The 25,873-nt window shown below is 39.1% G+C and overlaps 1 protein-coding gene across 1 annotated transcript in view; it reads left to right on the plus strand.

The window, feature by feature from the left end:
- THSD4 (thrombospondin type 1 domain containing 4) overlaps positions 1-25,873 on the plus strand; it is a 1,382,388-nt gene that overhangs the window by 804,779 nt on the left and 551,736 nt on the right. Inside the window, exon 3 of the mRNA XM_044078569.1 lies at positions 17,645-17,820. Coding sequence (XP_043934504.1) covers positions 17,645-17,820 — 176 coding nt within the window. The remainder of the gene's footprint in view (positions 1-17,644; positions 17,821-25,873) is intronic.

Below are 25,873 nucleotides of genomic sequence, written 5' to 3' on the forward strand. Positions count from 1 at the left end.
TACAGCCCTTCTCAACCCATCATCAGAGTAACATTCACATTGTTTTTATTCATCTTCCCAGAACTATCCAGGCTTTCTTAATTTTGTCTGTCTGCATTCAGAAAACTAGGGTCTTGCCTTATCTTTTTTTGTTAATCTCACCTCATTTACTGAACCTACCACTTCCTTCTTCCTATACCCCCTTTTTTCAAATTCATTACTCATAGAGTTTTATGCTTCTTCTACATCTAAATCATATGTATGTAATGTAGAAGCTCATAAGAACTGCCCTTTTAATAGGTTTTTATAAATATAATTGGGATGCATACTTGTACGGTGTAAGGTTTTATTCTTCCAGCATGTTTTTCTAAACATGCTTGTTTTAAAATTTCCTAAGTCATCTATCAAAATATTTACATCTAAGAAATGAATACTCTTGTCTGACTTATTAACTACGAATTTCAAAAAAAATGTACTGTTATTAATTGGATAAACAAGTTTTGAAGTTCTTCAGATGTACTTGCCATAACAGGAGCACGTCATTAACAAACCTTTTGTAACACACTAAATTCCTGTTAATCATATTGTTTGCTAAAATATTCTGATTTCCAATGAGCCTTTACCATGTTGGTGTAGTTATTGGCGCACTCGGTGCCCATAGCTATGCTTACATTTTGAAGGTAATAATCACCATTAAAAATAAAAACACTATGCTCGAAAATCAATTCTAATAACATACATATCAAATTAATCCGATTATTAGAGTAATTGCTATGTTCGTTCAAAAATTGTCTAACTGCTTCTACTCCATAACCATTTGGAATCACTGTAAATAAAGTGCACATATTCAGGTATCATTGAGAAACTCTCCCAGCTATGGATTAACCCATACATCACTAGATGAGTAGCCAACTGGCTCACCAACAGAATGCATGCTGTCAAAGTTGGGCATTCCACCTCTACCATTAGTCCAGTTACCAGGGACATACCACAAGGATCTGTGCTGGGCCCTCTACTATTTGGAATATATTTCTCAGAAGTCCAGGTGAAAGTAGATAGCCTGTGACAAACCAAGTTCACTGATTATTGCAAACTAGGTGCAATCATTGAGTCCACAAATTAAACTTCTATCGCCATGCATCCGCAGTGGTAAGAAAAGCCTTCTATGTTGTTCATTTCATAAGTAAAGGCATCACTTCCAAGATGAAGATTGTTATAGCTCCTCTGTACTTGTGACCATCATCAAAAAACTAGTAGAGTACAACACTCCCTTTTGCATGTACCTCACCAGACACCTGCAGCAGCTGGAGAAAACCCAGAGACTTCTCACCAAGAAAATTCAGGGCCTCCAATACATGACCTACATGAAAAGACTGAAAGCCCTGTCACTATACTCTGTATCCTACAGGCTGCTGAGAAGTGACTTGTGCCTGACCTATAGAGCAATCTCTGACCCTTCCCTAATGGAAATGCTGCATATCCACAAATCAAATGGGACAGGGGTCACTCACTTTAGGGATATCACCCTAGCCTGTGACATTAACAGAATATGCTGGAGAGACAGCTATATCTCCCAGAGATTGCCGCTTCTCTGAAATAAGCTTCCAATTCATGTGAAGCAGAGCTCCTCAATGACCCTATTCAAGTGCAGCCTAGACAGTTGGATGGGAGACCATAAATTCACCCCAGGGTGGCACCTATGTCTCTCATGGACAGCGGCAGATGGTGGTGATCATAGACTCACTCTGTGAATAATGACCATCTAGCCAAGGTCATTTAGGGAATATGGGTATAACATGGCTAGGCTTATAAAGGCCCTAGGGCCATTAGCCTAGTAACCTTCTAAGAACCTATGAACCAATATATATGTATATGTATATCTATATGTACACACCCACATACACACATACATATATAGTGATCACACTTAGAGCACTTCAATAGTATGTGTTGAAAATTTATGAGTATAACATTTGGTCATACCTCTCAACTGACCAGATTTTCACATAATGTCCAGATCTTTACATCATAGTTTTGGTTTGTTCCTCATAAAATTTGTGGTTTTCTGGCAAATAACTGAGGAATTAAGTCACTAAATAGTAACATGCATTAAAGTCTCAGACTTCTTATCCTTCAGAAAAATGTATGCTAACACAAATCCTGTTATTCTAACAACTCTCAATATTTAAAATCTGTCCCTAGTTTTGGGCCTTTCTATCCCCATTATTCTAGACTTTGTCCAGATTTCTTGTGCTTAGAGGTCAGGAGGTTTGCATGTGGTTGAATTCAAGCTTTATATAGTGTAAACATTTAGGAATGTGCTGCAAAAGGTGTAGCTGAATGAAAAGCTGGTAGTTTGAAAACTTGCAAGCCTGCATTATAGCAGGTAGGGTGCATATGCAAGTTTTCACAGGTCAAGGTCAAGTAAGGGGATAGTTATCGTTGTATATTTTTAGTGTTGTGGTTGTTCTGTGTCCTTTTATCTTAATTAGAGGTACTGTTAGGGAAAGGGTCTATAGTAACGTAATGTGTTGGGTTAGGGTTAGCACACGAGTAAGGTGAAGCAGAGTGCAGAACAGCCAAAACACCATTGACATTAGGGACATGAAGTTATGGAAAACATGCATTAATAAAGGGCTTACACAGTTTGAATTTGTCAGTTGTTTTGAGCCAAGAGCTGTTTTAATATACAGTTATTTCTCATCTAAATAACTGGATGTTTTCAGCCTTTGTGCATTTTTGTATTTTCTGGTTGTAATTATTTATTTGTCATCTGTTAACAAACCACATTACTAAATTGTGGCAGATTTCAACATTACACAAGTTAGTATTGCCATTTGTGTGGAGAAAGTATGTCAGTGTGGGATATAATTCAAATGTTTGCCAGCTGTGCCCTCTTTTTCACCTTATTTGTTTGTTTTCCTTGCTTTTCGTTGGCTGGTTCTTAGTACAAGGTCAGTCCACATGGTCACTCATTCATTATTGTTAATAGTTTGTTTGTACTGAGGTCTGGACATTCCTATGTGAATTAGAGTTGTTACATTACTATGTTATTTGTGAGTCATATTATGTGAATTGTTACCAGAATAACTGCATAATAACAGTCATTGCCAGTCATGCTCCTGTATGAGTCATAATTAGTTGTTATGAACAAGCGAAAGTAAAAGCCATGCCTTAGTATGAATCATTGCTATGAGTCAGGGTTATTATTTTTTGAACATTGTAAATAGCTTGCTGATGATCTGCCTTCACTAGCATTTCCTTTAAAAACAAGACAAGATGTAATAATTTGCCATATGGTATATTTGTAAGTCAGTGTCAGCACATGGTCTCATACAGTTAACTATAGTCCTACATCACATCACCATTACACACGCTGACATTGGGACCACCAAGACCTTACACTGATTATATAGCATGATGCAGTATTTTAATTTTCTTTGTCTTATTTATTGTGGGATCAGATCTGAAGAGTTTTGTGGAGTAACATTTGTCCTCGAGAAGAGTAGTTTTTTTTCTGTTATGAGTTCATATCTGTATACAATATAGCTTAAGCATCACTCAAAAGCAGAAGGCAAAATGCAGTTATCAACAATGAAAAATATAGTCTGTTATTATCAATTTAGAGATGGCACTACTTGGCATCAGCCTTCATGAAAGCTGCTGTGAACATCAACATGAGTACAGCCAGAGGTATGCTAAAGAGTTGCACTAAAATGTCTGAAAGAGAACTTGAGTGCAAAAGATTCAGATATCTCTACTGTCTCACCATTACACATGGTATATGAAAAAGGAGTTCCATATAACTATGCAGTCAGATACAGCTCAAATAAATCTCTGTAAGTTTTAGATAACAGTTATATTTTACAAAGAGTAGTAGGGGACTATATTAAGATATGTGCAGGCAAATCTCTATTGTGGCATTTGTAACAATGCATATGGATGAAAACGTCCTAGTATATACGAGTGTCTAATTATTGCCCCTTTAAATAATTTCACATCACATATTGGTGGTGATCTGTATACGAACACATGCTACATTTATGTATTTATTTTTTTATTTTATTCATTCATTAACCTTAAGCTCAATGGACTTGTGATCCTTTTTAAGGATGACCCACAAGCAGTGTCAGGTTACATAACTTGCTCAAAGTCTAATATTAAATAGATGAGATGTAGTGATAATTTGGAATAAGAACAGTAACACCCAATAAAATGCATAGTCTGCGCTATGGTATAGGATTTTTATACAATGAGTGTTAAAGGTGTTTCTACCATGGGCTACTTGCATCAAGAATTCATATTTCCCATAGGTACAGAGAAGGGTACAGGCAGAAAGCAGCACTGTGACATAAAAGTCCCCTAGAAAAGTCATAATACTTTAAATGAATGTCAGGAATCCCTGACTTCTATAAACAGTGGTTGTAAATAACAGGAGGCATAAAGAAGACACACACACGCACACACACACACACACAATAACAAAGGGGTTGTATAGCAGTTCAGCACAGCCACATGAGATAATAATCTTTACTCTGTAGTCATTGGCTTGTATCCCCCATTCACATTTGTAAATTGTGTGAGTGTGAGCCAATCACTTAACCTGATCTTGTTGCACTCCTGTCCTTGAAAAGAGACATTTATGTTTAGGGTGCTTCACAGTTAACAGATGAATAGCTGTACAGCAAACATATGAGCAAGATATATGGAATTTACAGGGGCAAATTCTGTTTGCAATTAATATGATGTTTGTCTCATGAAACATAGGTAAAGGTATAATTTCATCTGTAGCATCAGCTAAATAAAGAGACAGGTACAGACTACTTGTGGAATATTTTGTCACTATTTTCATCAGACCACATAATGAATGGAGGATTTGTTTTCACATATATTTTTTTCAAAAACAAAACTTCTTGCTTTAGCAGTTGAAAGATTTATATCCCTACATGCTTCAGATATTGCATTTGGTGGATTTCCTTCACTAAAGAAAACACCACTATTCTTTAAAATTTCATAAACTATAAAGACGTGTATGCTTTTCATTTTGGATGCAAAAGCCAAGCATGTTATTTCTACAACAGAAATATGTTCATTAAATGTAGTTCAGGCAAGCACTTTTCATTCCATGATGCCATACAAGTATCTTACAGACTTTACCTGAACCATCTTCCATACTTGTGCTATTTCCTAGAGCTTGTGGGCTGTACTCCTGTTTGTTGATGTACCATGAGCTGAAGAAGACAGTTTTTAACCACTCAGTCAAGGTATTCTAGACCACCTCCTGCTGCTGCTAGAAATTACTTTTGGAACACCTGTTTGGATATTTCTGGAAACATCTTTTAGCACCACTCTGCTGAAGGTTTCTCATCCTTAGTTACTGTATTTGAGAAGATCAGTTTGAGATAAATCCGTTACAATGTTACTAGTTTCTTCTGGTTAGCATTCCATTTTCATTACAAACAACATAAAATATAGTTTGCTTTCACTGCATCTCAACCACTCAACCCCAGCACTAGCGGGCTACAGCTCATACCACACGTTTCGACCACAGAACATGGACCGAAATACAAAAGGAGGGGTGTATCCATATTCATCAAGGATACCTACACCTCCAGGTTAGTGGCGCAGCATGATACCACCATCAACCACTCAACCACTCTTTCTGTGCAACCTTATAGCATTCCCTTTCTGTGATGTCTGATCATGTTAATATTTTTGTCTGCACTGTTTTTTTTTCACTGTTTCTCCATACAGTAAATCTTGCAAGGGAATATTTATTTATTTAGTTAGTTAGTTAGTTATTCCAGCGAGGTGACATTTGCATCTACTTAGCAGACATCATTAATGCTCTGAGTCTTTTTCATTTTTTTCTGTTTAATGTGTCATCTTAAGTTCATAAGTAGTTACTAGACATGCAGGTCAGAACACCATTGAAGAGCCTATCCCAAATTCCCAGTTCCTCCAATGTACTGTCTGGCTAAGTGACTTGCTCAAGGTCATGCAGTAGACAGAGGGAAGCTAGAGGAAACAAGCCTTGTACACAGGAAGCAGTTCATTAACAGCTTATAGCCTTAAACCTCTGTGCTATCTGTCAGATAATTGTCAGACCATTTGGTTGTATATCTTTTAGATTAGAGGTTGTATGGCAGAATTCACACTCCTGTAAAAGCTCTTGATGTTCATACTTGCATAATATGGATCATTACCTGTTATCTCACATTAAGAATTCCCTACCTGCAAAATATAGTGTTAAGTGCATTGGTCACTTTACCACTTACAATGCCTATTAAATTATCGACTTCATTTAGATTCTCAGCTCAAGTCATGAAACGTGACATACCTGTGTTCTTAATTTACTCTGTGGTCATACTGGGAAGTATAAAGGGTTATTTCTTCTTTTGGATTACTAACACAATTTTTATGGGCACTCCAGGCCAGGATAACACATTACAGTCACTTTATTCAAATACTGCATTTTCTAAATATGGCTCCCTATTCTTCATGACTTTTCATTCCTATGCTTTTAAATTTTAGAAGATAAACTTGCACTAGTGGCATGCAGGGTTAGAGCCTTGAATAAAGCCCAGTCAACCTGAATTTAGTTAGTGGCTAAGGTGGTTGATGGCACAAGGAAGGAGGATGGGCCTGCATATCCTGGGGTGAGTGCACACAATCATGGATACCTCACTGTTGATCACTTGTGGAGGCTTGGGACTCATGTGGGAATGTATTGTCTACAAGAAGGTGGAGTTGTCATTGAGCTGGTGTAGAGGCTGGTCAATATATCAGCACTGCCTGTTGCTCCTCTTTCCTCCAGTAAACAACAGGTGCATGCAGAGGGTGGGAACTTAGGAGCAGAAAACACTACTTGACAGACAGCAGAGTGATGCTTTTCTTGGGTGCCTTGATGTCTTAGCTAGCCACAAACAGTAGTAAAAAATAGTCCCAAAAAAGATAGTTCAGGTTCAGTAGAGCCAAAAATTAAGGAGAGGACCCTGGGAGCAGTTGATGGTTAGCTTTAGTGTTTATTAAACTGTGCACCTAGTTTATTTCTTCTTTAACCAAAATGTCTAACCTTATTTCTTTCTTCACAGTAAACATTTGTTCTGACCAGCTTTTCTCTGTGACACTTCATAGCATTCTCTTCTTTGGATCATTGTCAATGCACTGCCAGGACTGTACTATCTAAGCTTCTTATCACAGAAAGGCAGCTATCAAATTATCCAGTTTGCTTGCAAGTGTTCTCCAAGAATTTTTTTTTTCTGTGAGAAACACAAATGGCTCAACATGTTTGCTATATGCATATTTCCCAGTCCTATACCTTGCAATTAAGTCATTGCTCTGTAATCTCAATAATATCCTTTGTAGACTTAGAGATGTCTCTTACAATAATGCCTTACTCATAATCTGCATTACTTTATATTCTAATTCAACCTACACTGTGTTCCCATTTGTTCTTCTTTCGGCTTTTCCCAGTTAGGGGTCGCCACGGCGGAACTCCGGTCCGCTAATGATTGGTAGTAGATTTTTTACAGGTGCCAGCTCGATGCCCAACCTTCAGCAAAGGCACGCCCATTCTACTCCCATTCTACACATGTCTTTTGAATGCCAATTGACCGTGGGGAGGACATGCAGACTCCACAGAGAAGGCGCTCCAGCCAAGAATTGAACGGGAGAACTGTGTTCCCATAAATATGTTAAATGAATTTTGCACATCCATATACTCTGGCAAATAGTTATCATTTTTTGTCATAGCTTTCTTGGCATTGTCTACAAGTTTTTGACCAAATGGAAGGTGGATGACCTTTCACATTAGTTTCTAATTTACCTTCAGAGGAAATTACTGCTGAAGATCCATTATGGTTGACATCTAGCTGGAACATGATTCACTTGTTTCCATTAAAATACTTTATTCTGGGTGGTGCAATTACTAATTGCTTAAGCTTTTCAAACATTTTTCTTTGTTTTATACTCCTATACCACTCTGCATCATAAACCAATAATTTCCTTAATGGCACACTTACACATGGCAAGTTGAAATAAACTTTTTGAAAAACTAAACATCATTTCAATAATCACTTCAGAGCTTGTTTGTCCTAAGGAGGAGGGACATGTATTATTGCTTTTACCTTCTCATTGGTTGGCTTCAAGCCTTCATACATTAAGGCATGCCATATATGTTTCAGTTTGCCTCTATCAGAAATGCAAGTCCTTATAATGCAAGTCCCAGTACTTCAAAAATAAACCGTAATTGAAACAGAGTAGAGTGAATTCTAAATCCTGCTGTTCACTTAACCAACACTTTTTTTTATGATGGGCTGCTACCTCCTGCACTTCTGATATTGGAGAACTATGCCTCTATGTCACTATTAGGTATGCTTACTGATTTCAAGATTGCTTTAACATCAGAGAATGGAAATACTCCAAGATACTTCTCCCAATTGCCTTGCAGTTTCACAGTTCCAAGGATTGTAATTAAAGTCCTCAAGCATTCAACAGGCACACATGTAGCATGTAATTCAGATAGTTCCCCCTTGGGCATACTCTGAAAAAGAGCTTCATCTCAGTAGGTCTAACCTGGTTAATAAAAATAATTATATGTACAAAATAAATATTTTTATTTAGCTCGAGTTTATTTTTTCACAATATTTTCAATAACTTGGTTAGTCCCACACTTTGCTTCTTTTATTCAGACCCCATACTCATCTGTCATCACAAGTTAAAGCCACTGGTCATTTGTGCAATAGCTCTCTAACATCTTTCACGTGCTGAAGAAATACCAAATGGAAGTCACAACAATATGTGGCTTTTGACAGGCACATGAACAGTATACAGTATGGGCATCTCCTCATCATGCTTAACTGGTTAAATGCCTTGATTTGCATCAAGCACAAGAAAATGCATTGTTCCTGGCGCAGCAGACATAATTTCTTCAATTGTAATACATTTATAATGATCTCATTTTATGAATTTGTTTATAAGCTGTGCAGTATAGAATGACTTTCTTGCAACAATGGACACATGTTGATCAAAAGTTACGTCACTGTCCACACAAGTTCCCAAATTTTGAACAACTGTGTCAACTCTTAGGGGCATATTTTCAATGGAGTAGTTCCCAAAAATACAATAATATGTTTTTGGCACTTAGTTACAGTCCATGATTTGGTACTAGTTATTTATTTGGGACAAATCTTCCTGTAGGATAGCTAAGTCATTAAGTGACTGCTCCTATCTGCAAACTTAATCATCCAAAGTCCTTTAGTACAGAATTTTCTAATGGCATATTATTTCTGCATAGCCTGTTAATCTTGTGAGAAATTTACTGAACAGGACAGCTGTTTAACAGCTAGGACAGCTGTTTAACAGCTAGGACAGCTGTTTAATCATAGTCTTACCTCTGGATACGTACCCAGGAAGTGGCGCACTGCAACTGTGGTCCCACTTCACAAAGGCGGTGCCTCCACCGACCCTGGAAATTACCGGCCCATTAGCTTGACAAGCCTTATCTGCAAAGCCATGGAGAGGATCATAATGGACCTCATAAATAAAGACATAGGGAGTTTGCAGACTTTGGATCCATCCCAGTTTGGCTTTGTCAAAGGCAGATCATGCCTTCTAAACTTGGTTGACTTTTTCGAAACAGTCACCAAAGCCATTGATGAGGGAAAGGCAGTCCATACAGCCTACCTCGATCTGGCGAAGGCCTTCGATACAATACCCCACTCGGGTATCATTGAAAAACTCATCAGCTTAAATGTTAACCCATACATCACAAGATGGGTTGCAAACTGGCTGAGTGACAGAACCCACAGGGTCAGAGTTGCTGGCGCCATGTCAGACTCAAAGCCTGTCACAAGTGGTGTACCACAGGGCTCAGTCCTGGGCCCACTCTTGTTTGGCATCTACTTTTCCAGTACAAGTAAACACAGGAGGGTTATGGCTGACAAAGTTTGCAGATGACTGCAAACTGGCCATAGTAGAAAACACATCTGACACAGATATCCTTCAGAAGGGTCTCACAGAAACGGATAACTGGTGCCAGAGCCATGGCCTAAAGTTAAATGCCAAAAATGCATAGTCATACCCTTCGGGAAAAACAGGGTTACCCCTAGCTACCAAATAGGTGGCAATCCACTGAGCACAGAAGAAGTTATCAGGGACCTGGGGACCCAGGTTGATAGTAGTCTGTCATTCGACACCCATGTAGCTAAAGTAGTTAGGAAGACCTTCTACATTGCCCACCTTATCATGAAGGGATTCTCATCTAGATCAAGGGAGGTCATAGTCTCCCTATACTCATCACTCATCAGACCAATGATTGAGTACAATGCCCCATTCGAATGTATCTGACCCGACACTTGCAGCAGCTGGAGAGGCCACAAAAGTTCCTCACCAAAAGGATAAAGGGTCTCAAACATCTGTCCTATGCTGCCCGACTGAAAGAACTCCAGCTCTATTCAGTCACCGCTGCTCAGAGGTGACCTTTGCCTAACATACAAGGCCATGTCAAACCCAGATTTGATGAATATGCTTCACCTCAAAAAATCTAGATCCGTCAGAGCCACAAGGGCGGGAGACTTAAACCTCGACACGGCTATTAATAGGACATGCTGGAGGGATAGATTCATCACCCAAACACTCCCTATGCTGTGGAATAAAATCCCGGTATATGTGAGGCAGAGCACCTCGCTGGCCTTGTTCAAGAGAAATCTTGACCAATGGATGGGAGATCGCAGATATACCCCAGGGATTACCTCAGTGTCACTGCTCAACAGAGGCACAGCAAAATAATGGGTATAGTTCCCCATAATAAAGGGGTGGCGTAAGCCACAAAACTATGGGCTAGGCTTGTAAATGCCCTCGGGCAGATAGCCTAGTATGAACCTATGAACCTATGAACATAGGTTCATAGGTATGTACTAGGCTATCTGCCCGAAGGCATTTATAAGCCTAGCTAGAGTGTGCCGGCTTTCACCACCCCATTGGTTAATTAACTGATCCTCTGTCTAGCAGAGTCAATGAAGTGTTCCCAGGGGTGTATTTTCTGTTACCCATCCACTCGTCAATGTTTCTCTTGAAGAGTGTTAGTGAGGGGCTCTGCCTGATGTAATTTGGAATTTTGTTCCAAAGCATGGGGAGTCTCTGTGACAGGAATCTATCCCTCCAGCATGTTCTATTTATTGTTGTGGCAAGGTTTAGCTCACTAGATCACATGGCTCGCAATGACTTGGATTTCTTTAGGTGGTGCATGTCCATCAATTCTGAGTTGGACATGGCTTTATAAGTCAGGCAGGGATCACGTCTGAGTAAGCGATATGCCACTGAGTTCAGCCAGAGTTTTTTCAGTCAGGCTGCATACGACATATGGGGTTGGGAGAGTGGCCTAATGGTTAAGGTGTTCGCCTTACAAACACGAGGTGCAGGGTTTAATTCTCACAAGGGATAATTGGCTAGGCTTAAATGGCTCACAAGGGCAGTTAGCTTAGTACGAACCTATGAATATGTTTGTGACCAGTAATCCTCTTGGTGAGGTACTTTTGTGGTCTTTCCAGCTGTTGGAAGTGTCTTGTGAGGTACATCCCAAATGGGGCATTGTACTCTATGATGGTCTAATGAGTGACGTGTAGAGGGGCACTATAACCTCTTTATTTCTAGATGCGAACCTTTTATTAATTAGATGGACCACGTAGAAGGATTTCCTAACTACTTTCACAATATGATTGTCAAAGGAGAGATTACTATCTACCTGGGTCCCCAGATCTCTTATTACCTGTTCTGTGTTAAGGGGGCTGCCACCTATGTGGTAATTCGTGGGTGTTTTGTTTTTCCCAAACGGGATGACTACGCATTGTTTTGGCATTTAGCTTGAGGCCATGACTTTGACACCAAGTGTACATCTCAGTAAGACCCTTTTGGAGGATGTCCATGTCAGCCAGAGAGTCAATTATGGCTCCCAGTTTGCAGTCTTTGGCGAACTTGGTTAGCCGTAGTCCTCCTGTGTTTGCCTGCACTTCTGAGAAGTATATGCCAAACAGAAGGGGTTCCAGGACTGAGCCTTGCGGGACACCACTTGTGACTGGTTTAGAGTCGGACCTGGAGCCTGCTATTCTTACCGTGTGAGTTCTTTCTGTAAGCCAGTTGGCAACCCATCTTGTTACATAGGGGTTTATGTTCAGGCTGGTGAGTTTTTCTGTAATACCCGAGTGGGAAATGGTGTCAAAAGCCTTGGCGAGGTCAAGGTAGGCTGTGTGAACCACCTTTCCCTCGTCTATGGCCTTGGTGACTGTCTCGAAGAAGTCAACCAGGTTTAGTAGGCATGATCTGCCCTTTACAAAGTCGAATTGGGTCAGGTCAAGTGTTTGGAGGTTCCCAATGTCTTTGTTAATGAGTTCCATGTTGATGCGCTCCATAGCCTTGCAGACTAGGCTAGTCAGACTTATGGGACGATAGTTACCAGTGTCAGTTGTGGCCCCTCCGTTGTGGAGAGGAATAACCGTTGCTGTGCACCATTCTATGGGCACATAGCCTGTGGATAGGCTGGGGTTGAACAGCATGTTTAGGTGGGGGGTTAGTTCGTGCAAGATGCAGCCTGGGACACCATCTGGTCCCATTGATGATGTGTTTTTGGCATTTGTAAAGGCTGCTTTCACCTGTGCATCTGTGATTTTTGGGACACTACACTTTTCCGGTATTATTGTGGGTCCTTTTGGAGGTGAGAGGGGATGAAGTTTGCATTGAATCTATCTGCCAGGATATTGGCAATACCAGTAGGTTCAGTATATTTTGTGCTATTTTGCACTAATTCAGTGCATATCTGCGAGTTGCCACTTAGATTCTTAACATAGCTAAAGAAGGCTTTGTGGTTATCTTTTGAATCCTTGGCTATTTTTCTTTTGAAGTTAGCCTTGGATGATTTCATGAGGCACCTCAGTTTCTTACTGATACTGATCAGGGATATCTTTCCTTCTTGGGATTTGCTTTTTTTCTGAACATGTTTCCTCCTTCTATCGTATAGCCTGTTTATTGCAGGGGTCCACCAAACTGGTTTCCTTCTCTTAGAGGAGTGAGTCTTGGTTTTACTAGGGATGGCAAGATCCATGCATCCTTGTAGGTGCTCATAGAGTACATTTGTAAAGGTTTCTGCATCTTGGGCAGTGTAATCCTTTAGCGTGTCGGCTGTGAAACTTACCACCTCTGACTTAAGTAAGGTGAAGTTTCTTTAGAAAAGTTTTTTTACTGTGGTTTCCTTAGTTTTGGGTGGTGGTGGGGTGTGGACATCCAGAGTGATTAGTTTATGGTCTGATCTAACCAGTGATGGGTTGACCTCCGGTGTGCAACACCTGTTGCCCATGTTGGTGATGACCAGGTCCAATATGTTTTCACCTCTGGTGGGGGAGTTTACCAGCTGATCCAGGGCATTTGAGTTGATAAATTCCAGGAAGCGCTGGGCCTGGGAATTTGTACTCAAGTAGTTTTCCCAGTGAATGGTAGGGCAATTGAAATTGCCCAATATCAGAGTGTTTGGTAGGACCTTCATGTTTTCTAGTGTCTCAGAAAGGTGGAGTGGTGGTCTTGGGTCATGGAGGGTGATCTGTAGCAGGCCACAATTTGTTTTGCAGATTTGCCTGATGTTAGTTGCACATGGATGATCTCAGATGTATCATGCTGCGCCACTAACCTGGAGGTGTAGGTATCCTTGATGAATATGGATACACCCCTCCTTTTGTATTTCAGTCCATGTTCTGTGGCTGAAACGTGTGGTATGAGCTGTAGCCCGCTAGTCCTGGGGTGCTCTCTCGAGCCTTGAACCAGGTTTCAGTTACTGCACAGATGTCGACGTTCTCCATACTGAGGAGTGCTTCGAGCGCGTGCATTTTGAGATTTAAACTCCTGGCATTGAGTAGCATAACCCTCAGATTTTTGTTAATTGTGCTGTTTATGGAGGTGGGTTTGACTTTTGAGCCTTGCCTAAAAAAGGCACTATGGAGGCAGCAAGAGCCTTGGCCAGTATTCGAAAGCCTAGGGGTGACAGGTGCAAGCCGTCTCTTGTGAAGCAATTCAGCTTGTCGAGCATGTCGTTCCAGGCTGACAGACACTGGATCCCCTTTGAATGACACCAGAAGCTTAGCAAATTGTTGAAATTGATCATTTTTTTTCTTTATACTGAGGTATCATTCTTGGTGAGGGCAGGATGCTACTCAGGGTCAGGGTCATACCAGCCTGGGCTACATGATCAGAGCACTCTTCCATGTCTCTTTTCATGTAGTCCAGAGAGGTACATCTCAGGTCTTTCACACCAACATGAACAATGACAGAGCCATATTTGTACTTGTTCTGGAGTGACCTGAGTGCTTGAGTTATGTGGCAGATTCTGGCTACAGACAGGCAGCTAACAGTAACCTTCTGCTTGTCCAGCCTAGTGAGTGGGACGTCAGTGTGCCTGACTATAGAGTCACCTATTACTAGTGTGTTAGGTATGTTATTTTGCCTTAAGGGCTGTGATTGTGCGGCACACTGATTTTGTGTTTTATGTGTTGTCTGGTTTGTGAGGGGACATGCAGGTTGTTCGGGTGCCTGCTTTGGACGTCTCTGATGCTTTTGCAGGTTTTTATTTAGAGCCTCCAAGTATGATTTTGTGTATTTATGTGTATTTTTTGCCAGTGCTGTTTTAGTAGGTCTGTGTGCAGCTGGAGTTTTGGATCAAGTGTTAACCTTTTCCTCTTGACTGTCTGTTCCAGTTTTGGGTGGACAGCTTAGCTTCTAGTTTGGCTGTATAACTGCATCTCTCACATATGTTAGTGTTTTGTGGTAGGAGGAAAGGGTTGTCTGTGCACATGAGGCAGTTGTAACATTGCCTCAGGATACCCAGATTCACCAGCTGGACTGAAGAGTGCACCTGAAGTCGCCCTTTGGTCATGCCTGAATAGTAGGGTGAACTGCTTAGTTGCTTGGTTGGTGAGGGGTGAATAAAGAGCCTTGCCCTTTTGGGCAATCAGTGTCAGGGTATATTAGTGCTTGCTATTAGGTCTGAGCAAGTGCTGGGCTGTAAGATGCTTTTTGAGAGCTTAGGTTGAGAGTTAGACTAGTTTCATGGGAAAAACTGAAGAGGAGACTTAGTGGAGCCGGGAATAAGGGAAAAACTAAAGAGGAGACTTAGTGGAGCCGGGAATAATTTAACCGTAGATAACTGGCACTACCCAGTGTGCAAAACCATGCAAACGTGGTTTTTATAGTAGGGAAATTAAAGAAATAGAAATTAGCCCAAAATGGCCAATAAACTATTAACTTCTGAGCTAGAACCACTCCGTCAGGGACAGATAGGTTGCTCAAAGCTCCCCTCTCTCACAGGTGAACAGAGAAACTTTCTTCTATCCAAGTAAGGTATGGGCAACTCAGAAACTAGTATCACAGCCTGGAATTCAGCACTAGCCTGAAGACTGGACTATACTAGCTTAGAAAGGTGGGAAACAAGGATTTTTTTTTTGTTTTTTGTTTTTTTTTTTTAAAAGATAAGACAAAAACAGTAAAAAATACACTTAAAACAGCTTTAAATGTCTACAAATGATCAGAAAAGGCTATAGCCTACAACAGTTAAACAAATTATTTAAACAAAAAATAACTTTTTAAAAGTGCAGGCAGTCAAATAAGTACAATATGTGAAAAAAAAATCAGCTTTTAAATCACAATAAATGCTGGAAAATGTGCGTTTAGGCAGAAAACAGTTAAGTACAGCAAGAAAGTACAGAAAACTGATACTTAATCACTCCAAAGTCTCTCTCCTAAGCTAGAAGGCTTGTATCAGTTTAAGGCTTTCTAGTGCTACCAGTAGGTTAGTTACAGGAAAGATGGGAAACAAGCACAGATGTGGTATTTTAAACCAGAAAGTTGAAAGAGACGGACAAACTGTCTAAATGTCAATAAACTACAATTTCTGGGCCAAGAACCGCTCCTCTCGTGGTAGACAGGCTACCTAGTGCTTACCACTCCCAATGATAAGCTAGAAGACTTTCCTCCAACATAGAAAGGTTTGCGGGGCTCAGAAGCTTACCAACAGTCCTGGATACTGCAGCTCTGTATCTGGACTAGGCTAGTTACAGGAAAGGTGGGAAACAAGCGCAAGTGTGGCTTTTAAACCAGAATGTTGAAAGAGATGGAAAAAAAACACTCCTCTTGTGGTAGATAGGGTACCTAATGCTTACCACTCCCACTGATAAGCTAGAAGGCTTCCCTCCAACACAGAAAGGCTTGGGGGGGGGGGGGCTCAACATATATCCTCACTTCTATTGAATTTACCTCTTTTCCTGATTCCAGGTATAATATTTCCTTGTTTGTAATTGTCACTTCTCTAAGTCTCTCCTCACATACCTGCCTCTTCTCTAATAACTTAAACTGATCTCTCTCTATGTCCTCTATTTCAGTCATTCTTCTCAAAACTTACTCAGTATGTTTTTCTCTCTTACCTCTGCACAGAGGCCTATCTAAGGTTGGGCAAAGGGGGAACCTTCCTGGGCACAAGATGTCATGGGAACACTCTTCATTGCTGAAAGCATTTGTGGAAGCACTTCAGGGGTCCCTAAATGATTTAGTTCATTATTATTGGCTCCTCTACTTTTCCCTTGCTTTTTTGAAGTGCTGGTATGATTAGCTCTTGCACTGGCTTAGACGACCTCTACCGCACCTTGACTCTATTACATATCTCCTACCAAAGCTAGATCATGGTCAAATGGGGCCCTAGACAGGGTAATGGATCGTGGTCCACTGTAGACCCTCTCCACAGCAGTCCCTGCAGCCATTCCAGTGTCCTATTACTTGGCTATTTCTCCCTTGTTACCATAAGAACTGTTCAAACCTGTCAGTGTATGTACTACTTTCTTCTTTACTTCAACAATGATTGCAGATATCTGGATTTAATTTAATACTTTTATCTCATTAAGAAGAATATGAGGTATGAAACTCGAATGCTTGCCATTATTTAGTGACTTTGTTCCTCAATGATTTGCCAGAAAACCACAAATTTTATGTAGAGCAGACCAAAAATATGAGGCAAAAATCTAGACAGTTGAGAGGTATGATCACCAGCTAAAATAAATGCTGGCTTTTGTCTATTAATTCTGCAAACTTCTTTTCCATAGTCAGCACTGCATACCTGTCTCACTGTTCCTGATGCATTTTCAGCATTCGCAGCATCATGGGGTTGGGAGGGTGGCCTAATGGTTAAGGTGTTTGCTTTACAAACACAAGGTACAGGGTTTGAATCTCACAGGAGATAATTGGCTAGGCTTAAAATGGCTCGCAAGGGCAGTTAGCCTAGTATGAATCTATGAACCTAAGCCTTTTTCTTAGCATGTATTGGAAATGCAGATCTGTCTACATTCATTGACAGCAGATGTAAAAAAAAAAAAAAAAAAATGCTGACTTGCTCTAATTAGCACTTAAGTTTAAGCTTTTATGAATACTTCCCAGTATGATGTTTCATTATGTTTCTGCTGTTCATTGTTTCATAGTTTCATATATATAATCGATTCCTCAGATGATTTAAATAAACATATTTCATACTTTTAAGGAAATGTTGCATTCAGATCTAATGCATTATTAATATGTTATTTTTATAGTCTGCAGCAAATGTATTGAAGTGGTCTGAATTTTCTTTTTTTTTTTTTCTTAGCACTACGAAGTCGATCTGGTCGATCCATAATTAATGGAAATTGGGCCATTGATCGGCCTGGGAAATATGAAGGCGGAGGAACAATGTTTACCTATAAACGCCCCAATGAAATTTCTAGCACTGCTGGGGAGTCATTCACAGCTGATGGTCCAACAAGTGAGATACTGGATGTTTATGTACGTATTTCTAAGTGGATTTACATTCCAAAAACATACACTAAAATTATTGTCACATCTTTTGCAGCATTTGAAAAGAAGTAACTCTTATCTAATAAAGTAATCAGTGTGTACTTTAACTTGATTTTTTTTTAAGAAACAATAAAGTAACACTGGAAGTCCTTACTAAAACATAATATTTGAGATTCCAAGAAACAGTTTATCTCTTTCATTTATTAGCATTCTGAAGGTTTAGGAGTCTAATGAACACAGCTATATGATTATTTATGTTAGGAAATTTTGGTAAAATAATTTCTTTGAAAGCAGAAGCAGTACTAGGATATTGATTTGTCCTGCTGGTACTTCAGCTGTTTTAAAATTAATAAGTTACTTATGAGTATTTTCTTAACACCATAAATCTTACAGTTCAGGTATGTGTGTGTGTGTGTGTGTGTGTGTGTGTGTGTGTGTGTGTGTGTGTGTGTGTGTGTGTGTGTGTGTGTATGTATGTGTATGTGTATGTGTGTGTGCGCACGTGCGCGTACATTTGTGTGTAGGGTGGTACCTCTGGTACCAAAATTTAAGAGCCGGTAGGGAGAATACTAGCAAGGTCAACCCTAGCAGCACAGTGTTATATTTTAAGACTATAATAAGTCACTAGTGAAATGCTTCTTTAGATGGTTTTTACCATGACTCCACATCAGCATTATTATAAGTTCCTAGGTAAATATTAGGCTAGCTGCCACTGCAGACCATTTTAAGCCTAGCCAGTTTTTCTTTTGGAGCTTGAATTTACCTATCCCATTTGGTGTTACATTGGACTTACCCATCCCATGGTCAATAATTATATATTACTCATAGTGAAAATAATTGGGCTCATACCCATGTTGACCAATTATCTAAATGCAGATAGAATCTATCTGAATCGCAGCCCAGGTGTTTTACACCTGTAAAAGCTGTAATACACAAAAAGGAAGTGTCATAGCACATAGTGTATTACATCTTAATCAACCAATCCATTTCTGAATCCCATGTCCCCTCTGTGTGGAAGAATTTATTTAGTCTACCCATTCACAAAGGGGGCAACTCCTCAGACATGTCCAACTTCAGACCAATTGCTATACTCTCTCCACTCTCAAAAATCCTAGAGAAATGCATTCACAAGCAGGTAATGTATTACCTTCACCAGAAAAACCTTCTCACACCCACACAGCATGGTTTCTGTCCCAAGCATAGTACAACTACTGCACTCGTATCATTCATCAACATAGTCTCCCTAGCTCGTGATAACAATAAACTTGTCTCATGCCTATTCCTTGACCTTTCTAAAGCCTTTGACACTGTCTCTCATCCACTCCTCCTAGATAGTTCACTAACTTACATTTCTCTCCCCTACTATCTCATGTTTCTCTAGTTATATCTCAACCCACCAGCAATCAGTTAAATGGCTCTCTGCACTATCCTCCCCTCTCACTGTACAAATGGGAGTCCCCCAAGGGTCCATACTTGGACCACTACTCTTTAATATTTTCACCAACATGCTCTACTCCTCTTGTCCCCAGTCATCTCTTGTGCAATATGCTGATGACTCAGCTGTTATAACCATTGCTGACAACCCAACTGACCTACACTCAACTACCCAGGCATCCTTCTACACCATTAAGACTTGGCTTAGTGATAACAAACTAATACTTAATCAAAAAAAACTAAGCTCTTACTCTTCCTCCCTAAAAACATCTCCACACTCAAAAGTACATTTACCATCTTATCCTGCAACAACACTATCATCTCAGCTGAATTTACTACTAAATTGCTAGGTGTTACAATAGATGAACAGCTTAAGTTTGATCTCCATATTACTAACTCGGTAAAAAGAACTTGTCAGAAACTTGGACACCTTTTCTGTAGCAAGAAATACTTAACTAACACTGCCCAAATAATTCTTTCCCAGGCTTTATTACTCCCAACACTCCTGTACAGCTCCCACATATTCACAAACCTAAATTCTACACTTATTTCCAAGCTTGAAACTACCTATAATAAGATTGCCAGATTTGCAGCTAACCAAACCTACAAGTCACACCACTGCTTAGCAATACAGCAACTAGACTGGCTAGAATTTCCTCAGCTGCTCCAACTATACCAACTACAAATCATCCACTCTATCCTCTATCTACCCTCCTTCTGCCCCAGCCTCTCCACTATCATATCCGAATATTCCCCTGCTAGGATGCTATGCAGCTCAAATCAAGAATTATTAGACATCTACAAACCCAGAACCAAAATAGGCCACCTTTTCTATAACTATAACCCAGCTATATCCCAGAACCAACTCCCCTTGGAAATAAAATACCTCCAGCATAGCAAAAGTTTCAAATTAGCCACAAGGAAATACCTAAAATCAAAATGATCTTGCCACTGTAGCCAACCACCCTGAAACCACCATCCTTTATCCTATTTCACCACCTCACTCTTAATGTATCTCTAACACTATTCCCCTGCCTCTTCTACCTCTTCTCTTCCTCTATTTCCAACCCATAGCCGGCCTTAGGAATAGGCCAGCTAGGCGGTTGCCTAGGGCGCCGCTCTTGCAGGGGCTTTTTTTCAGTATTTATTTAATGTAGGTAGGCCAGGATGGGGCACTGGGTGGTGTGGTGGGGGCGCCATGGCCATGACCTAAGACCGCTCCTGCTTCAACCACTCTTAATTCTTACAGTCTCAAAACAACCTACCTGTCTAGTCTGTCTCCTATACTCTACCTCCCCTACATCTACTAGTCATTCCTACTTTCCTTTCTTGTTTCCAAACTCCTATACAACTAGATCCTACCCACTATAAATAAGCATATGCCTAACTATTAACTCATTTTGCTCTAAGTAGCTAAAACAATATTGTAACTAGTTACATTTTCTTCTGCTAATTGTTTAAAACCTTGTTTGTAACAACTCACATACTTGTCTGCCAATTGTTAATACTCTGCATAATTCAATTGCCTGAGGAGCTTTTTTCTCTCTCCAGGTCTCTGCTTGTAAGATCCTATAGCTGATTGTTATTACTATGTTACTAAAATGTAATAAATTGTTTTCTAGTCCAGAAGAGCTTTTCTCCCCGGGTCTCTGTTGAAAATGAGCCAAAAGCTCAACCAGACTAACCCGGTTAACAAATGTAAAATAAATAAATCAATCAATCAATAAATAAAAATAGTGTATTACAGCTTTTAAAACTGAGCTTCAAGTCATTTTCTCATGGTGGCTGCTCTTTATGATTAAGTATGACACTAGCACATAATGACAGAGAAAGGTGCTTAAGAAACTTGAATGAGCATGTTTTTTTTAGTCAGAATGGTGCCAATTAAAGTTGTCTTTGTCCCAGTTCTGAAATGTAGTTATGGGTGCGCCATGTACTACAAAGCTATGTAAACAGTGAAGGAATCATGTTTCATTTGTTAGGATAAATGATATTGAGCTTCCATAGCAATTGTATTTCCCCAGTTAAGTGTCAGTGTGCAAAGCAGCAATTACAAAGTGAGTTAAATCTCCATCTTCTCTAAGGAATATAAAGGTTTTCTTATGAAGTCAACCTTTTACCCATTTATTCTGCCATGGCCCATTTTACTATTCTGTGTTTGTTCCTGGATAACAATCATAATCAACTCTTGACAACAGTTTACAGAAATATGCTTAACTGGAGCACAGCAGTTCAATGAAACCTATTGTGCAGACATGCACTTCAACAAGTGAGTGAAATCCAAATATTGTATTTACAGTACAACTTGGCTGAATGGCAGAACTTTCAATGACCAATCCAGATAAAAGGTGTGATGAAGCATAAGTGTACAGATTAGAAAAAACACAACAGCTTATACGAATTTTAGTAGTTGACCGTGATTGTGAGCCGAGTCCTAATAGTTAACCTTCAAATAAATGTCCTTGCACATAGATGGGTGTAGGTATGGAATGGATTTTTATTTGTATTATTACATAGTAATGTTACCAGACCTCTGACTGTAACACTTTGAAAGTAAAAAAATGCAATCATTAGCAGTTTAGGAAGGTCACATCTTAGAGGTAATTCCACCCTTAGGTTTTCTGGGAGGCAAATTACACTACCAAATCCCTTGTACTGTTTTATTTTGACATATGTAAGTAAATTACTTCAGCTTCTTCAGTTTGTTACAGTTTTGTTCAGGAGTATTTTTTATTTATTGTTTTGACTTTTGCTTGCTTTTGTTGTTTGTGTGAGATATTTCTCTTTCTGTCAGTTAGTGATAGCAAAAATCAAGAATAATACTGTATTGATGAGTCTAAGTAATAAGATCTGGCAGCACTTCCAGTGTTTTATTTTGCCTGCAGTTTATCAGTTCAGATACCAATTTCTACATATAAAAATAAGAACATGTGACTCTTGGACCACTTGCAGGTGAAGCAGAGCTCAGTGCAATATTTACCTACAATGGGCAATTCATATAGAGAATATGGTACACTCCTCTGTATGTGGCACAACCTGACTTGCTTGTTATAGATTTGGAGGTGTTTTCTGCGATTATGGTGATATTACTAGTTAGGGACTAGCTGGTTAGGAGTTAAATAACATGGCTAATTTAACTGCAGTACGCTTGACACCTACTCTTCTGACTAGTCAGGTACCCATATACACATTAGCTCTGCTTTCTGCATTGTTAATTCATCCACTAAATAATACACACATGAGCTAGATCTAGAAATCAGTGTTCTTGACTGGATTGCTGCTGATGAAATCAGACATCTTGTTCTGTCCAGTGAATAAAAAAGGATAATAGAAAATGTGTTGGTCCTTGTAGTAGAAACATAAAACTGAAGTTATTACTTGATGGCCTGTTTTGTGGATTAAATCAAGACTAAAAAAAAAACAGAACACAGAGGACTGTAAGAGCAATTATTTAGATCCAAACAGATAAAATGATTTAGGGGTACTTCATGGTTCAGTACTTGGCCCTTTTTATTTCAGCTCATATATAAGTGATATTGTCATACCAAAGACAAAGAAGAAATAGATACATTTTGGAGAAGCATTTATGAAGATCCCGTTGAACATAACAAAGATGCTAAATGGAGAGAAACAAAAAAAGAAAGAATAAGAAGTTCAAATGTACTGGATATGAAATGGGATGATATAACGGCCATAGAGATTGAAACAAAGTTAAGAAAAAAGCCTCTAATTGGAAAACCCCAGGCCTAGATGCAGTACTTAACTTCTGACTAAAAGTATTAACATATTTGCATGAAAATTTAGCCATGATTAAGAACTGTTTATATGCACACCTTCAACAAACACCAGTTTGGCTAACAACAGGAAAAGCAATGCCACTGATTAAGAGTGATCTTGCAAGCTACCCTAAAAATTATACACCAATAACTTGCCTTCCAATGACATATAAACTATACACTGGAACTGATGCCAACAGAGTTTATAGTCATCTAGAAGAAAACACAATTATATCAATAGAACAAAAGGGTAATAAAAGAAAGTCATGCAGAACAAAGTATCATTTGTTGTTAAATAAAGTCATAATGGAGAACTGTAAAAAGGGGAAGAATCTAAGTATGGCATGGAAAGACTACAAAAAAGCATTCAACAGTATCCCACATTCATGGATAAAAAGAATGCTTAAAAATGTATAAGATACACCCTCGATAAACTACATCACAGTGACCATGAAACAGTGGCAAACTGCTCTGCATTTAAGCCATTATAAAGGACAAATTATTGTTCCAGGGATAAAAATTTAAAGAGGGATATTCCAGGGTGAGTCTCTGTTACCATTGCTCTTTTGCATTGCCCTTAACCCATTAATCTATCTGCTTAACAGATTAGCTCATGGCTATAATTTGGCTCCTAGAAAGCAACAAAGTGTAAAGACTTCTCATCTTCTCTTTGTTGATAATTTAAAACTGTATAGCTCATCAGATGTGGAACTGAAAGCACAACTGCAAGTTGTCAAAACTTTTTCAGATGATATAAGAATGTCATTTGGTCTTGATAAATGTGCAAAACCAACCTTTAAATCAGGAAAGCAGCAGGATCAAGAAAACATCAGTTTGTGACAAGAATGTAATATAAAAGAACTTGATCAAGAAGGAGTGTATAAATATTTGGGAATTGATGATGGATCGACAACAAAGCATTAACAAATGCAGATAAAACTCAGTAAGGAATATTTTAGAAGACTTAAATTAATCCTGAAACAGTGCTGACATCTAGGAACAAAGTTCAAACTATAAACCAATTTGCGCTTCCTGTCCTAACTTAAACTTTTGGAGTGATTGTCTGGCTCAAAACGTGTTGGATAGATTAGACAGGAAAACAAGAAGGATGCTTCATGCTCATCAAATAAATTAGAAAAATCAGTGGATACCAAGATTATATATTTCTCATTCTGAAGGAAGTATGGGCCTCCTTGAAATTTATTACATATATAGATCTGCAATCGTGGGACTGCATACATATCTGCTGACCTCACAAGACGCAAACATAGTGATAGTTTTGAAACATGAGGAGAATAAATCTAAGATGACTTCCCTTCTTAGTTTAGCAGAAGCATATCAGTGTCAAGTAGAAATGGAAATCAAACCAGAAGTAGATAAAAATCAGGCAACAACTGAATGTGCCAAAAATCAAAAGAAGGAATATAAGGTGAAGGATCAGATGAGAAGGCAAGAAATGTGGAAAATGCATAAATATAGTTGAAAGTATAGAAAACTCCTGGAACAACCTCATGTTGATCAGGATCAAATGCAGGAATTGTTAAGGAGAGGCGAATTCAAAGCAAACAATGAAAGGTTAATATTGGCGGCCCAAGATAGTCGACTATGTACACATTGGTTTACAAAGTCCATTGAACATGTGTATGAAACAAACAAATGTAAGTTTTGTAAAACAGAATTGGAAACAGTTGCATCTTGCTGGTTGTGACATACTAATGGCAGAAGGACTGTATACTGAAAGGCATAATAATTTGTCAAGACTGTTTAAATGAGGATTGTGCTAACATTATAATACTAAGTAGCTGAAAAACACTGGAAACTTAAGTCACAAAGCATTACAGAAAATGATGAAATCTACATCACATTGGATCACCCATTACTAACAGTTCAAAAGACAGATGCATGAAAACCAGATATAGTGTTCCATAAAAAGAAGCAAAAGTAGCACTGATCATTGAAATCGCTACACCCAATGACTATAGTGTCTTGTGTACAGAGAAACACAAAGTCATAAAATGTCAGGATTTGCAGGCAAAAATGAGAGTGATGTGGAAGAAAGATACCCAGACAGTTTCAATAGTAGTAGGAGCAATGGGTCTACAATTGTATTTAGATATGTTACTGACACATGTAACCATACAATTTGCAGGAGGAGTCATTACTGGGCACATTGTGAGTGCTGCGAAGAGCACTTCTGGCTGACATCAAAGACTGAAACAATACTAATTTCATGAACTTTAGTCATACTTTGAGTTAGGAATCAGGTACATGATTTGGAGAAATTAAAGTGAGAAGACATGCTGGATGTTAAAATACATATTAAGGTACCCAGTATAATAACTATAATAACACATGATGAAGTTTTGGAGTTAAGTGACCCATGCAACTGGTCAAGATCCAAAGATGTATTTATTTATTTTTTTTACCATTCTAACCTTGATGGCACCCTCCCACAGGCCATAGCTGTTTTCTCCAAGATGACCATGATGTGAGTGTTTGGAGTAAATTTGTTGATACTTATTCAGTCACTAGTCTTTGTTTAAAGAAAAATGCAGAGGTTTGGGAGGCTCCAGGTTTTAAACTTTGTCCCCCTCTACCATGTTTTTTTTAATCTCATGGTGAGAATTTCTTAGTTCCTGGTTCTAGTGTTGCTGCAGATATTGGACTTAAGGAGAAACAGGATGATCAGGACAATTGTTTCTCTATTGAGACAGTAAACAAGGTAGAGACATCCACTCAAAAGTCTATAAGACACTAAATAAAGTGACAGAGCTTACAGCCTCTCTTTGAAGCTCAAGGACTTTAGGCCTATGATCTCTTTGATTAAATAC

This window comes from Protopterus annectens, chromosome 7.part1 (assembly GCF_019279795.1).
Source record: "Protopterus annectens isolate FY-2018-M chromosome 7.part1, PAN1.0, whole genome shotgun sequence".
Lineage (NCBI taxonomy): Eukaryota > Metazoa > Chordata > Ceratodontiformes > Protopteridae > Protopterus > Protopterus annectens.